Raw genomic sequence first — 17,190 nt, 5'->3', positions numbered from 1 at the left:
GAACATCTGTTAGTGAAAGTGAATGTCCTAATTTGACACGGGTATCAGATCTGTGAACCCAAGCAAAAAACCTGGAAACTTCTTTCCTGGTCCACATTAATTCTTACAGAAAGTGAGACATCAGGAGAAAGTTGAAATGTTAGTCATAGTTTTCACCTCATTAGGATGTTTTAAATTCTTCTATGCTTCAGCCTTAGAATTTTTTTTGTGATTTTCATTAATTATTGTAAAAAAAAAAGTGACCAAGGTTGCGCAATAATCTTTTAAACTATTATTAACTATCTCTAATCTCTGTCTTCCAAAGCATCAGAAAAAGCTCTCAACATCTAACAGACCCATTGCACCTGCATTGGAACTTTGAAGCAGCCCCACTAGCAGCCTGCACGTCCCAACAAGCCCAGAAAAATATCACTCATTGATAGACTTTGAGATATGCCTGAATCTTATTCCTCACTTGGAGCCTCCCTTGGAAGGAATGTATTTGTTCTATACGTTTCTGTAACAAAAAGCTAGTCTCTAACACAGGATCCTGTGTTCAAAACCCATTCAGGCAACTCTCCAATTACCAACCAAGGCAGAAATCTCCCTGGCTGCTACTTTTGTCAATTTGTTCTCTTTGCCATATCCAGTTCATTTTAGGCTTACCTCCTCCACCAACAATTACCTCTCAATGAGGTAATATGGGTCTTCTCTAGCTTTCGTGATACGGTAAGCAAACTTACACACATGCCTGATCAGTTCCGAAGATATCTTGTTCAGGCCCTTAACCACAATGAAATCAAGCTTCCCCTGATGGCACTAACTTCCAAAATTTTTTCTATTAGAAGGGGTTTCCTTGTTTGTTATGCTTCTTGGAGTCCATTAGTCTATCTCCACCCTTCAAGCAGGCTTCAGCTTTGCAAGCACATCACATCCTCTTATACCCCTCTCTCTGTGCTTATCATATTATCATATATCAGCTTTTGAATCTTTTGTTTTCATGGTGAAATTTATCATCAACTTCAAAAAGCCTCATCACAAATCCTCACCTCCCATATCTCCATTCCATTTCCATCCTTCAGAAGTATAGATGTCTCTCCCACCCTGACCTGACTGGTCATTGTATTACTTCTAAGGATGAAGTTAATAAATTTTAATTGTTCCGTTTCTCCTCTTCTTCATCCCTTCTAATCTTCTCTCTTTCCCCAATGTCACTTCCAGTACTGTATTTCTGTCCTGTTGTTGCAAATTAAAACCTCACATGCTAGACCAACTTACTTTCTTCCTCATTTAGCTTGAACTCCAGAATTCAATTTACCAGCCATATGCACACTAGCACTCCTGAATCGTATCCTTGGTCTCCAGAAGTTCCACCTTGGGAAACCCACTGCCTCTCTCATTATAGCATTTTTCCCCATTATAATAAAGTCTTATCTTTGAAGACTTTTTACACATACTTCCCTCAGTCTGTTTGCCTTCTAATTTGGATTATGTTTGTCCATATATATATATATTTTTTATTGGGCAGCCTAAACTCTCAGCCTTTTATTTCTTATTAAAAAGAAGCAGGGGCGCCTGGGTGGCTCAGTCATTAAGCGTCTGTCTTCGGCTCAGGTCATGATCCCAGGGTCCTGGGATCGAGTCCCGCCTCAGGCTCTTTGCTCAGCGGGGAGCCTGCTTCTCCCTCTGCCTGCCATGCTCTCTCTCTCTCTGGCAAATAAATAAAATCTTAAAAAAAAAAAAAACACAAAAAAAACCCCCGAAGCAATGGTGGGGCGCCTGGGTGGCTCAGTAAGTTAAGTACCCTCTACTCCTCCCCTTGCTCGTGCTCTAGCTGTCTGTCTCTCTCTAAAGTAAATAAATAAATATTTTTAAAATATCAATGCCATATCCTTTACCTATGCTGGGAAATGGAGAGTACACTGATGAACTTGAGGTTCAAATTTGGTCACTTCAATAAACATTTATTAGATACATATACACTGGACAGAGTGGATAAGTAAAAGAATAGCTCCTAGTCTTAAGGAGCTTGCAATCTTTGGGGACAAATGAACACAGAAGCAAATTTCCACATTACATAGCAAGTGCAATGAGAGATGAATACAGCATATAGGAGTACAAAGGAGGTATCAAATGCCTCTTGGAAGTCAGGAACATGACAGGATGTATCCTGAGGAGGATGGAATTTGAGGTGAATCTCAGAAAGTCAGAAAGAGGCATCTGGGGAAGAAAGAGGGGTAGATGTTCTAGAAAGAGAAAACAACAGGCTGTGTACAAGACCATGAAAGCACTTAGATAGGAACAAAGAGTAGGATGGCCATATGTCCCATCACCTTCTGAATCGGCATCCCCAATATAAGAATTAATAGCTTCCTCATTTATTCTCAAAAGTTCCCTGTTTCAACAATAAATTAAATCATAATAAGACTATTCAAAGGTGAAAGCTGAAGAAATTCATTTGGAGAAGTTATTGCAGAACTTCCTATAGTTTGAGGATCCTATCCTGTAGTTTCTGAAATCCCCAAAGAATCATAGGCGGAAATGCTGCCTGGTTAGATTTCCATTTTTGACAGGTTTCTCCCATGCCTGTGTGAGCGATGCATTTAAGTCAACAGAAGATTGGAGGAATGGAAACCAGTTAGAAAGATGTTATAAGGGTCCTGTCAGGGCTGATGAGGATCTCAATGGGTGCAGTCATGATAGAACTGGTAAGAACTGAGGACCTGAGAAATATTTAGCATATAAAATCAGCATATGATTGAGTAATTGGATGTACTAGCTAACTATACTGGGGAAATACTTCTGCAGCGAGAGATCAGGGGAGTGATATGATTTCACATTCTGACAGGTGGAGGATGAGCTGCTAACTGGAATGTCAAGTGGAATAGGCAGTAGAGAGTCTACATTTTAATGGAGAGTTTTGGGATTACCTGAAGGTTCCCCAGGAAATTTAAAACTTCCTTTGGAGACCTGGAGAAGCTGTCTTGTTCTTCTAAGCTCTCTCCTTGCATTGGTGTTCCCCTCAGTGTTATATTTTCCTGAGGATTTGAGCTATGCTCACTCTACCTCTATATGCCTTATATCTCTTAGAAGAGAACAATTACTCAATAAATGTTTATTAAATTAAAAGGTCCTTAATAGTATAGAATACCATTTCAGCCTATGGAGGACATATAATCAATGACTGGATTAAATTTATGTGGGATACCAAAGGACAACAAAATGCCTAAATGCATCTGTTCCATTAATAGATAACTCCATCTGAGACTATAACCCAAAGCAAAGAGAAAGAGGTCAGACTTTCATGACATGACTTTCAAAGGTAAAACACCCACCCGCATAGTTGCCTTTAGAACAGATATTTATTCAATCACCTCTAACCTGTGGAAATCAGGTATGTCTCAAGCAATATGGCTCAGATTCAGAAAACTGTCAACTTGGGCTATGAGCAATAGGAGTTTCCTCAATATAGTCCACCCAATTAAAACCTGGAGTGAGTATCAAAAAAATAGAAACACTTTGTTCACTTTAGGAACAAGACAAATTAGACCTGGATAATTATTTGAATTCAATTAGGAAAATCATTATTTTCTACTTAGATAACTTCTTTATCCATAAAGGTGTTTTTGGCTTTGTTGTTTTGTTTTGGTTTTTTTGGCTGGTGTTTTGTTTTACCTTGTAAGACACCCCCTAGGGAATATTGCAAGACTTGTTTTTCTTTACACTGATACAGAAAATAAAAATGGAGAAATTCTAGTGGAAAGAACAAATTAATATCTGATACCACACTATTTCTAATCCTAAATCATTGTATCTTAAAGGGATGGAGGCATTTTGTAGGAGGTTAAAAGTTCTTATTTTATTTATTTATAATTTTATTTTTACTGAGATTGCTTTAATTTGATCATTTTTAAGAGGTTGGTCTCAGTCTTTTAATTGTCATTTATATACAATGTAAATTCTATATTCGGAGAAAAAAAATCCAGAAGGATCCAAAGACAAGTGCATAGCATTCAAAAGTATAATTTAAAGAGGGTTCTGCTATGGAGATCCCTCATCTCAGTATCCTTCAGGGTAGGAAAAAAAGGAGGTTAGAATACAATATCTCTGAATATTATTTTCACGTTCTGGGATTCTCAGGTAATTTTACAGAGTGTCCAAAGTGATGAAAGTTCAATAGGTCCATTATCTATGACAACTCCTGGAAAATCAGAGGAGAAACTATACCTACATTCTCAGAAACATGTGCTTTCAAGTGAAGGGAAAATTAAAACAGTAAAGTTACTCAAAGCAGTGATGGATGTCTGGGGGCAGGTTCATCTCGTTGGAAGTGCTCTCACTCTTGGTGCATAACAAAGGTTCTCATAAAAACCAAGACTGCACAATACAGTGGTAGTGCTATATATCTAGTGATATTCTGCCGGTAATATAACTAGATACAGACATGTGGTCTAACGTACTTAGGTACTGTGGTCCATGGCCGCCCATAAATGACAACTATCCAGTAGAATGGAATGCACAGAGCAGGATTTATTTAAAATTCGATGAACTTGAGGTTTTACTTCCTCACTTTCTTAAAAACTTCAGAGGATATGTTCTCAGATTTCTTTCACTTTCTTTTGCTGTGATTTTCAAGCTTGGTTTCATCCTAGATTATGACCTTTCAGTGAGCCAAAGCAGCAATATGGCTCTGAATGCTATAGAGGTCAGCCCATCTGAAGCAGAATGTGATTTACTCTCTTGGTAGGAGCAAACACTTTATTTTGAGTCAGAAGTCTACGAACAGTATGTGATAGAAGATAAAACAAGAAACAAATAAGGTATTGATGGCTTTTCTCAGAATCATAATGAATCTGTCCTGTTAAAAATAATATATATATAAGATTTATTTTTATTTTGGGGGGGAAGAAGGAGGAGAGGGAGAGGGAGAGAGAGTCTTAAGCAGACTCCCAGCTGAGCACGAAGCCCTATATGGGGCTACATCTCATGACCCTGAGATTATGACCTGATCTGAAACCAAACATCGGATACTTAACTAACTGCACCAAGCAGATGCCCCAAAATATATTTATTTATAGGGGTTCTGGAAGTCTCAAACAACATATCCAGAATAATCAGTATACTTCTCTACCAGAGACCTTACAATATTGCATATCTGTTATTATTCTGTATTCTTATTTTTCGAAAAGACTATGAACTTCTTAAGACAAGGATAAAATATTAATTTTTAAAATACTGGATCTGAAGCATGTTGGGGGAACAGTAAAATATTCAGTGAATAAACAAAAGATATAATGATTAGAAAATAAGCAACCAATATATATATAATGACATGTAATAGATATAATGCATATACCAGACTTGACATCATGCCATGAGAGATAAGAGTTATATTGAGCCCCTTTGAATCCCAATACTGCTTGTCATCCTATTTTTTAAGGAAGTTACATGCTATATCATTTCATAATATAATTGTACCAAGTATGAGTTATATACATATGCATATTTAGTAACAATGAATTTTGCATTTATCAGTAGAAAAATACATTATTTTAAGTAATTCAAAAGAAACAGAATTTTTCCTATTTGTATGACCAAAGTTCAGAGGGAAAACTCAAAATCTCCATGTAATACAATTTGGTTCAATAATCAAATAGAAATGTCATCAACAGAAACACATGCTTCTAAAAAGCTACCCTAGTTCTCAGTCCTAGGAAACACTGGTTGTGTATCATCACGGTCCATTTCTCTGTTCTCATATATCTTAATCTCTGTAAAAGAAGTCTGACTCCATTTTTTGATGTTGGCTGATGGCTTTTACATCTCACCCCTCCCTCTTCATCCCTGTCCCACATCTGGGCAAGCTGATAAGAAAGCCCAGTTGTTCTCTCCTTCAGTGTTGGTGAGAGATTCAAACCACACAAGCCTCCAACAAACAATCCTATCAGCTTGGGCTAAATATCATAAAATCCCCAAGGCAGTCAACTTTCTCTGTTTTCTCCAGAAAAATCTCAATTATGCAGGTAATAAGTGTTTTGCTAACTACTGTGTGTGTGTGCACGTGTGTGTGTGTGTGTCTATGTATGTGTATGGGGGCATCATTAGTTTCAATGTTCAAACCAAATTTTGGGTTGGGGTTCATCTAAATCTATATCATGACTACCACAGTCTAATCTAGATTTTGGTAATTTGGTTATCCTCCTCTGCTTCTCCCCTTAGGAGGAGAGCAAAAAGCTGAAATAATATGTGTCCCCAGGTTATACTCAGAAGCTAGTCAAAGGGAACTGCAGCTTTAATATAGCAAGAACTTAGGGGGAAGTGCAGAAGTGATATTATTATTAGCAGAACTTAAAAACATCCACCTGCCTAATTCTCAATTGGCCCTGGCATCAACAGTCTTTCTAAAATATGTTCAAACAGGATTATTAGCAGAGGGTGCTGAGAAGAGCAGGAAATTACTCTTTTTATGCCTACATTTGATTGGCCTCTTGCAGTGCATTAATATAAGGGTATGTGGCACCATTTCCAAAACTAATGTTAAGGAAATTATCATGGACAGAAGAAAAGCAGATTTTCAATATTTAAATAGCACATTCTCAAGAGGAAAATGCCCACTTATGGCTTATTCATAAGACAATAACTATTAAAATACAGCTTAGAATTTACCATGTGCCAAGTACTGTGCTAAGCTTTTTATGCACATTATTGCCTTTATCATGATAAAAACCCTATAGATTGGATGTTACCATTACTGAGATCCATATTCAAGGTCCATTATCTCATGAACTCATTATATGGCTTCAAATCTACATTGTTAAGGCTATGAATTTTCTTGCCTCTTGACAATTTTTAAAGTATAATAGGTTTTTATGAAGCTAAACTGCCAAGCTTGAGAAAGGGATGCCTTTTTTATAATGTACCGTATGGAGACATTATCTGTCACAGTTGATGAAACATATATAAACACTGCACAGTATGCTGTATTCATTTCAGCTACATTGCCCTAAAGAAAGGTACACCATGAATTTGGATGTAGCAAGAATAGTTGAATAAATGCCTTTAGATTTTTTTCAATGGCTAATTACTGAATTAGGTCAAAGTAAATATTCTGGGAACCATGAGGAAGTAGAGAAAGATACAAGTCATGACTCCAACACATTTACAGTATACCCGAAGAGATAACATATGACTCTGTAATTTGCCTAGTTTTTAATAATTCAAAGTGCTAATTTATTACGTTAATACAAACAGGTTTACATGACAAGTACGTTTTTTAAAAACTACCAGTTTTTAAGTATTACTTTCAAATTTCTTTTGTCCTAAGTCAGTATCTAAACTGATTGACACCCTCTGCTTTTGGGAAAAAGAAAATGTTTCTGTTTAAAATAGCTTATTATCTAAGAATTCATCATTTTAAAGCGAATTATACATCATCAACAGGTATAGAATTTAAGTGGAAAACAGCAGGGGGAGCTCAAAGACAGGTTGGACAAATTAAGGGTTGTACTTCTGTACTTTAAGAGTACAGAAACAATTATTTTAAGACAGTTTTGAGGAGAAGAAAAGGAAATAAGAATAGAAATGCACAGTGAAATTATTAGATGACATTTTATACAGGCTGAAGTAATTCCTAACAAAATAATGAACTAGGTACACAGAGGAACACTTGCCAATAGGGAACACTTCAAAAGGCTGGATAAAAATGGCTAAGAAAGATTTTTTTAAACAGGCACAAAGTCACTAGATATCAGGAAAATGCAAATTAAAACTACAATGACATACCACTACAAACCCATCAGAATGGTTAAAATGAAAAAAAGACATGTAATAACAAGCGTTGGCAAGAATGTGGAGCAATTAGAAAACAGACACAATACTGCTTGAAATCTAAATTTGAAAACCTACTTGGGAAAGCTGTTGGCAGTATCTTCTAAAACAGAAAAAACTCATGACTCACGATCAAGCAATTTCATTTCTGGCTACACACCTAACTGAAATGTAAACTTATGTACACAAAAAGAGATGTATAATAACGTTCATAGTAGCATGATTTGTAATAACTTCAAATGAAAACAAAAAGGCTTATCAACAATAAAACAGATAAATAATATATGGCATACTCTTATGAGGATGAAAATGAAATCTTTATATAAAAAGACAGATGAATTTTCCAAATATAACAGTGAGAGAAAAAAAAGCCAGACACTAGTAATACACGAGAAGCTAGACACTTAAAGGGTATATTCCCTTTAGTGAATAATGTCATCGATGGTATTAGAAGTCAGGTTGCAGTTACTCTTGGGAGAGCATATCTGGAAGAAGGCACAAAGAGGGCTTCTGCAATTTGGTAACGTTCTGCTTCTTGAACCAGTCGCTAGTTAACGGGCAAATTCATTTCATGAACATTCATCATGCTGTGCATTTAGGTTTGTGTGATTTTCTCTATAACGACATAAATCATCAAAATCTGCTCTAAATATTATACTGGATGTTTGTTTTAAAGCATTAACTTAAAAGTTATAATTTGAGGACTTAAGTCAAGAAAGAATAGTTTTACAGAGATAACTAAACACTAGAGTTGATGTTTACCTTGAAGGCATCTGCCAGTCCTTTGTGTGCCAGGGAAAGAATCAAAGCTGGAGGCCTACATAGAGAAAGTCATATTCAGACTCCTCATGAAACCTCACACCCAAAAGTCAATACCCAGAGTGAGTGTACTAGATACATTTCCACGCAGAACAAGATGTATCTTGGTTCCAGGTAGCTTATTAAAAAACAAAATGCTTCTTTTGAAAATTTCTAATCACAAGTGTGTACTCATATGGGATTGGATACTTGTCTGGCCTGGAAGTTGAACATTTAAAGTAGATCTATGGTTGGTAGATCATGCAGTTACTTGGTGTAAGCAAATTACCTCTGGAAAAATACACTTTAAACACAAATAATTCCCACAGATAAAATACTAAGGAGCATCACAGAAAAATCAGTGAATGCATAAAAGTAAACTCCCATGAAAAACAATCAACAGAAATAATAAGCTATAGAAATAGACCACAAGGATTACAGATATTGGAAATATCAAATAACTATAATAAAATATTTAATCTATTTAAGGGAATACAAGAAATGATAGAAATAGCAGATGAGCAGGAAACCATTAAAAGTCATCAGGCATATTTAAAATAAAAATAAATAGAACCTTTACAATTGAACATCTAGGGGCACCTGGGTGGCTCAGTCACTTAAGCATCTGCCTTTGGCTCAGGTCATGATCTCAGGGTCCTGGGACTGAGCCCCGCATTGGACTCCCTACTTAGTGGGGAGCCTGTTTCTCCCTCTCCCACTCCCTCTGCTTGTACTCTCTCTCTGTCAAATAAATAAAATCTTAAAAAATTAAAATTAAACATCTAATAACTGAAATTAGAAACTCAGTAAAAAGATTAAGCAACAGATTAGACAGAGATGAAGGTTGGAGTAGTAGGCCAGAAAACATAAATGAATGAAACTTTCAGAAAGCAACACAGAGAAAAAAGAGATGAAAAATACAAAAGACAGGTTAAGAGAAGTGGATGATAGAGTGAGAAGGTCAGAATACATGGTTTCAGAGGGAAGAATAAAAGGAACGGTAGGGAGTTAATATTTGAAAGTATAATGGCTAAGACTTGTCAAAAACAATAAAAGACACCTATGTCTATATGTAGGAAGGTCGGTGAATCTTTCATAGGGTAAATTTTAATAAAATCAATGTCTGGATCTATTAGTTGAAATTGTGCAACAAAGATAAAAAGGACAATTTAAAAGCACCCACAGTGAAGAGATAGAGCAAAAGAACACCGATCAGACTGGAAGGTGATTTCTTAAAAGACAATTTTGTACTATCTTTAATAAAGTGCTGAGAGGAAAAGTTGCCAACCTAGAAATACACATACAGCAAAACCATCTTTTAAGCACAAATGCAAAATAAAGATCTTAAGAAAATCAAACATTAAGAGAATTGTCTACTACGGGGCACTAGTGGAACTTCTAAGAAGATGTATTTTAAGAATAAGGAAGGGCTGAGATGCCAAGAACAGCGGTGAACGAAAAATAAAATAGAATACACATAGTAAACATTCAGAAAAATAAACTTATCAAAATTATAATGTCTAAAATGTTAGGTAAGCATGAAGAGAACTAAAATCCATTTTTCTTATATTGTTGAAGGGAAAGGTAAAGACACTTTAATTTTAGCCTTTAATAAATTCAATATACAAAGAAATTTTTCTAGGGTTATTATTAAAATTGAGAAAAAACCCCTCAAAATTAGAAGGAAAAATACAATGAGAAAAGGATGGAGGTCACTTTGATCCAAAATTATACAAGGAAAGAAGGAAGTAAAGAGAAAGCAAATATAAAATAAGATAAATAGGAAGCCTAAAATAATATATTTGCATATTACAATTATAAATAACCAAATGTTCATGAACCCACTAATATTTCCAGTTAAAGCAAGTTTCTACACATGTCAGAGAATAAGTATTATACAAATATCTTCTTTGATAACAATGAAACAAAGTTAGAAATTAATAACTATATATATATATACACACACATATATATATATATATAAACCCTTTCCTTTGGAAAAAAAATTAGAAGCATTTCTAAATAATGCTTGGGTCAGAGGCGATATCATGACATAATGTAGGAAATACTTAAAATTGAATAATATATATATTGTGAATCAAATGCATGGGATGCAAGTAAAGCAGAATTAAATGAAAATATTAGAAATAAATGAAAGCTAAAAATCAATGCACAAGGCAACTTGCTTAAGAATACAGTAAAAACAGAAAAATAAATCCAAAGAAAGTAGAAGGAAAAAAATAATAATGGTAAGGGAAAAATCATCATAATGGAGAAAAAATACAGTAATAGAAATTTAAAAATTGAAAGCCCTTTGAATAAACCAACAATGTAGTCTGGCAAATTGACAAAAAGAATAGAGGAAGAAAGAAAATAATATATATATTTTTTAATTTTGGATAGGAAACTTGGGAAGGAAAAGAATGGCAAAATATGAAAGACAGAGATAGGTGGGTGATAGGGTAGGCGCAGATGGGTAGAGAGAAAGACAAATAGACATACAAATTACAGAAAGAACTTAATGGAGGCATAACTTAACCAGAAAAATATAGAACAGGAAATGTAGATAAAAGAACCAGTTTGCATTTATGTGGATAAAGCAAGAAAATGCAATGCATCCAGGTAAAGTTCTCAGTGAAGACTGCTGAGCGAGGCAAAAGGAACACAATGAAAAGTGGTTGCACCACTGATCCCGACAGATGCGGTGAGGGGGCTTAAACATACAACTACACTTTCTATCACTCAGTCTCTTTATTTTTTAAAGTCCTTTCTGTTTTACTATAAAAAACTTAAATCTAAGTTATAAAAAGATTTAATTCGAGAAAGGTAGGATTTGACTCATTTATGATCGAAAACAAAATAAGGATAAAAAGCAAATTAACAAGCAGGGCTTAGTCAAGAGCATCTTTTTGGCTACAAAATGGCAAGAGATGTGACTACGACCGTAGAATCTGACCTAGTGATTCTACCACTCGGAATTTATCCTAAGCAGATAATTTAAAAGTTGAAAAAAATTCAGAAGATGTTTCCAGAATCATTATTTGTAATAGCAGTAAATGAGGCAAAACCAGAAACATACATAAAAACAAACATACACATAGAAAATCTCAAGTCAGAATCAAAATGATATGTTTGAAGACTGGCAGATGACAAAAAGTGTTTAAGGAATAATGTTAGGTTTTGAAAGTAGGATAAAAACTCATATATGATTACAGCTACATAAAATCTGTGTACCAATAAAGAACATTTGGAAGGGACAGAAGAAATGAAAATTGTTGCATTTTAGTGGTAGACTTATGGCTAATTTTAAAAATCTGTATTTTGTATATATTTGGAGACCAATTTTTTTTTTAATTTTACATCTGCCTATTGACTAACACGCACAATTGTAGTAGGAACAGACAGACCATTAGTTAGTATTTTTATAAATTCACAGGAAATTCACAAAGCTAGGGAAAAAAAGCATAAAATTCTTTAACATTAGATCCTCTTTAACATTATATCCAAAAGTGCAATCATTATGTTGTTTTCCAATTTTGCTTAATTAAATATAAAAATGAATAGTAATTTTCTAATATATAGAAAAGCACAAGTTACAAGGCTATATCTGATGCAGGCTTATAATGAACAAATAGTATCCAATTAATTCAATGTTCTTAGAAGATAAAATAACAGGCCAAATTAGAGCTAGGTGGATAATGTGACTTTGGGAAATTTCCCACATGATATTCTCAGTAGCCACATAGAAACACTGCATTTCTGTTCCATGGACTCAGCACCCCATGAGATATTCCTAATAGGTCTTCCTTAAAAATGTGTTAGTTTGAGGTCTAAATTAAATTCAAAGATGCAAGAGAGTTTAGTGTTCCAGGATACAAACAAAACATAAAATGGGTGTGGATGTCTAAACTTTTGCATATATCCAATCTTAACATCTGGTTTGTATGCTCGACTGCTTTACGAGTACATAAAATGCCTACAATTTTAATGATTCAGTGTTCAGCATGAAAAAAGAAAAATTAAGCTTAGCTATTTAATAGATTGTAAAATATCCATCTTTAGAGATCTTAAAAATGTTCATAGATAACTCCTTTTGGTTGATGTGGTTAGTTATCTCCTGGAAGGAGCAGGGTAGGTCAAATGACCTAAAAACGTTTTTCCTGCCTTTGTTTTCATTAAGGTTACATTTCTGTCTGAGTCAGTAATACCAATCGCAGTGTGTGCGTGTCTATTGCAAAATCACTCATCTATCAAAACACTCTTTTCTCCTGAGTCTCAGAACCCCATATCGCTCATAATCTTTAAAAAGACATATTCCAGGAAGCCACTATCAATCAATGAAAACAATTTTCAACCAGATTTAATTAAAGAGAAGACGACTAGATGAATGAACATGAGGTGAATGTTTTGAAATGTCTCTCCAATTTCACTTCAGGAACACTCAACCCCATCGAACTGTTAAACCAAAAATTCTAGATACACAGGTATAGACTTCATCATATTAAATGGTTTAACATCAGATTTTCTATTTCAAAGGAACGGAAGTCAAGAAGATAGTATTCAAGATAGTTTAATGTTCAAGTACAGATAGGGACACTTTTGCTAATAAAATTTTGTTTCACACAAAAGCAGTATCACCAAACAAACAAGTATGAAGCCATACCAAGGACAAAGAGAGAAAGTTACTTCTGTTTTTGAAAAGAAGTTAGGTGATGTCTAGCTTAAAAAAGGAAAACATGTCAAACTATAAAATTCAGTCATTTTATTTGACCATACAGTTTAGGTTGTCTTTCTCATTGTCACACAAAAATGTTATCAGTAACTTCCAAAGTCTAAATGTGATTTTAAAATATCAGTGATGGATATGAAAGACAAAGTATTCACCTTAAAATATGATAAAAATATAGAAGTTTCTCATGCCTATATCAGTTTACATTTTGTTAGAATAAGTTAATATTATTTTTGTACTTAGGCCACTAAATCTAGCATCTCAAAATTGTCAGTGGTGATATGCCTAAAAGAATGATTCAGGCTTGGAAATATTCAGCAACTCTATATCCTATTAACAATATTAATGAGATAAAAAAAGAGTGGAGTCAACACTGATATTGACAAAAATCAGTCTACCACATCATCTAGATAATGGGTTTCTGAACCTTCTAGGAAAAAGATACATGGCATTAATTGCATATTTGTGTTTGAATGAGAAAATACTGTCTAAGGATGAACAAAATCCTTAAAGGTAGAGCTGGTAGACAGGTGAGAGACTGTCTAGCTCAAACACTTTTCTCAGATGAGGAAACTGATTTTTTAAGAGGTTAAATAATTTGTGCAGGTTATACACTTCATGGGCAGGATAATCTCTCTTCTATTTTCCTCCGTTATCATATCTATACAGCAAAGAGAAAAAAATCCTTGAGTTTGTACCAATGTAGCAACAAGTAAGAATTTATGAAAAACCGTTTGATAAAACCTGAAGAATCAAACGTCGAGTAGTAACAAAGTAAACATATATTAATGCGTACACTAGGACTTCATTAAGGATTATGACAGGTTCTTGCATCATTCTAAAGTCAGCTGTGAAAAGACAGGTTTAATGTCATAAAGAGAGACGGAGATTCATTTACAAAGGAAAATTTCTTGAAGTTAGTACGTTAGGACCAAGAAAGGTTATAAAAAGGGATAGACTCCTACCTATGATTAATTATGCTAAATCACTGTTGAATTCAGAGAAAGGTCTACATACTAAACAAAATCATTAGCTTTTAGCATAGGCCATTGAGTCACAAAGCCAAGGAAAGCATATTTTTCAGTTTAGAATCCAGAGTCTAGTACCACTGCTTGATAGGGGTTGGGAAGCTGTTACAAATTACCAAGGAACCCACTTTTGCAGGTGACCTGAAAAAATGTGGGTTTTTTTTGTTCCCCACAAGGATCTAGGTCTGCTTTTAGTAGCCTTTAAACTGTTTGGAACTGAAGTTATGAATTCAATCAAGACTGACTGAATGAATCAGTGACTAAAACCAACTTTTTTTCTTTATCATTACTTTCATTGTTCAAGAGACACAATATTAATGAACCTTAGCTTCATCATTTAACTAGCTGTGTGACTTTGAGCAAGCTGTAGAACCTCTATGTATTCCAGTTTCTAGATCAGTAAAATGCTGTAATAATAAAATGTCTCTCAAAACATTATTACAAGAAATGAGTTAAATATAAAGAGCTTAAAATAAGAGGGTATACACCTAATTCACTTTATAATGATATTTTTTTAAATTAGAAATCATCAAAGATTGCATATAGTCACTCAAAATCACAGAGACAGGTAAAAATTCTAAACCAAGTCTTAGCAAATAAAGCAGCAATAAATACACATTTGTGTGTGTAAACATATATGTGTGTATATATGTATGTGTGAATAATATGGAAAACTATAAACATTACAGGTTCTAATGATTTAGACACTGATAGATTATAGGAGAAAAACCATCAACATATCTCAATAAATGCTGAAAATCCTTTGGCAAAATTCAATAACCATTCATGATAAAACATCATAGCAAATTTGGAAGAGAGGGAACTTACTAAAAGTGGAGAAATGTAGAAGCATGACTTTTAAACTTAGAAACAAAAAATATAATGCTTGCTATCTCTATTTCTATTTAACAATTTACTCAAAGTCTAGTTATATCCAACTAACATCATCCCCATCACCTGGGAGCATGTTAGAAATGCAGACTCTCGGACCCTAACCCACTACTAAGCCAGGATCTTCATTTGAATATGATCTCCAGATGACTTCCACACATTTTAAAGTTTGAGAAGCACTGGCCTAAGTGGGGTATCAAGACAATAAATCTTTTTACAAATGGCATAAAATACAGAGTATAAAAATTGGAATGGAAGAAACAAGTCTTATTATTCAGAGATGATATAATTGTCTACCTAAAAGAATCAGAAGAAAAATTACTAAAAGTATAACAAAATTTGATAAATTTTCTGGATATTTGGAAAACATAAAAAATGACTAGATTTGTATACAATTGCAGCAAGCATTTAGAAAACGTATTTTGAAAATTATTGCCATTTTGCAATGACAACAGAAGCATACAGTGCAAATGAGTAAAAGATGCACAAGATCTTTAGAGCAATATTTATAAAACTTACTGAAAAACACTAAAAAAGAACCAATGGGAAATACCCTGAAATTATAGATAGAAATAAAATATCCTGAATACATCACTTTTTCTTAAATTGATCTAGAGATTCAATGAATTTCAATAGTACCATAATAGTTGACTTCAGGGGATTTAATAAACTGATTCAAAAATGTTTTATGGAGGTGATAAAGGTAAAGAACAGCCAACACACAAATGAAGGAAAAAAATTAGGCAGGGGGAATTCTTTCCCTGATATTCATTATTGTAATGTTGTAGAAATTAGGGCCACGTGGATTTGGAACAGAGAGAGAAAAAAATAGGCAAATGAAACAGAATAGAAACCCCAGAAAGAACCCAGCAGGGTTAAGAAATGAGATACGTGTCAAAGGTAGTACTACCAGTCAGTGGGAAATGATGGAGTAGTCAATCAGTGGTTAGCCACGTGGAAAATGTATATAAAATTAGATTCCTTCTCACACCATATGCAAAATTCCATTCAATATGTCTAGTGACTGCAATTGTAAAAGGCAGAACTTGAAAACTTTTTGAGAAATTCTTGCCAAAAAAAAAAAAAGAAAACTCCTACTTCTCAAAAGCCTCCAATAGTAACTTACTGAAAGAAGATATTACCAGCACCTACCATCAACAAGGAATAGCAGACTATATAAAGAATCCTAAAAATTGATCAGAAAAAGACAGCTCAGGAGAAAAATGGGCAAAAGACTTGGGTAAGAGTTTTATGGAAGAGGAAACATGAATGACGAATAATCATACTTTTAAATGCTCAAGTTTATTAGTTATCAGGGAAACTAAAATTAATACCACAATTAGTTTCATTTTATAACTACTACATTGAAAGACTATTTAAGTCTGACAAAAAAGAATCACTTAAGAGAGCTTTGACAAACTGCATATGACCCCACATCCCATTTGCTCTAACACTCACAGAGAATCACTAAATGTTACACACACACACACACACACTCACACAGCCATTCAAGGTTAAACTCTGGTAACATTTCCTAGGTTACTTAAAAATTACTGTGTTTGTTGGTGGGAATGCAAGCTGGTGCAGCCACTCTGGAAAACAGTATGGAGGTTCCTCAAAAAGTTGAAAACAGAGCTACCATATGGTCCAGCAATTGCACTACTGGGTATTTACCCCAAAGATACAAAAGTAGGGATCTGAAAGGGTATGTGCACCCCGATGTTTATAGCAGCAATGTCCACAATAGCCAAACTGTGGAAAGAGCCAAGTTGTCCATCGACAGATGAATGGATAAAGAAGAGGTGGTATATATATACAATGGAATATTATGCAGCCATCAAAAGGAATGAGATCTTGCCATTTGCAATGATGTGGATGGAACTGGAGGGTATTATGTTGAGCGAAATAAGTCAAACAGAAAAAGACATGCATCATATG

The 17,190-nt window shown here is 34.4% G+C and overlaps 1 protein-coding gene across 7 annotated transcripts in view; it reads right to left on the bottom strand.

The window, feature by feature from the left end:
• PDE4D (phosphodiesterase 4D) overlaps positions 1-17,190 on the bottom strand; it is a 1,043,384-nt gene that overhangs the window by 455,030 nt on the left and 571,164 nt on the right. Inside the window, exon 1 of one of the 7 annotated variants that reach the window (XM_081826834.1) lies at positions 8,569-8,594. The exons of the other annotated variants lie outside the window; for them this stretch is intronic. Within the exon in view, the coding sequence (XP_081682960.1) occupies positions 8,569-8,579 (11 nt within the window). The 5' untranslated portion in view covers positions 8,580-8,594. Of the gene's footprint in view, positions 1-8,568; positions 8,595-17,190 lie in introns of those variants that run through there. 7 annotated transcript variants of the gene reach the window in all.

The sequence above is a fragment of the Leptonychotes weddellii genome, chromosome 7 (genome assembly GCF_054177405.1).
Source record: "Leptonychotes weddellii isolate Sample4059 chromosome 7, ASM5417740v2, whole genome shotgun sequence".
Lineage (NCBI taxonomy): Eukaryota > Metazoa > Chordata > Mammalia > Carnivora > Phocidae > Leptonychotes > Leptonychotes weddellii.
This window is presented reverse-complemented; position numbering and strand designations above follow the sequence as displayed.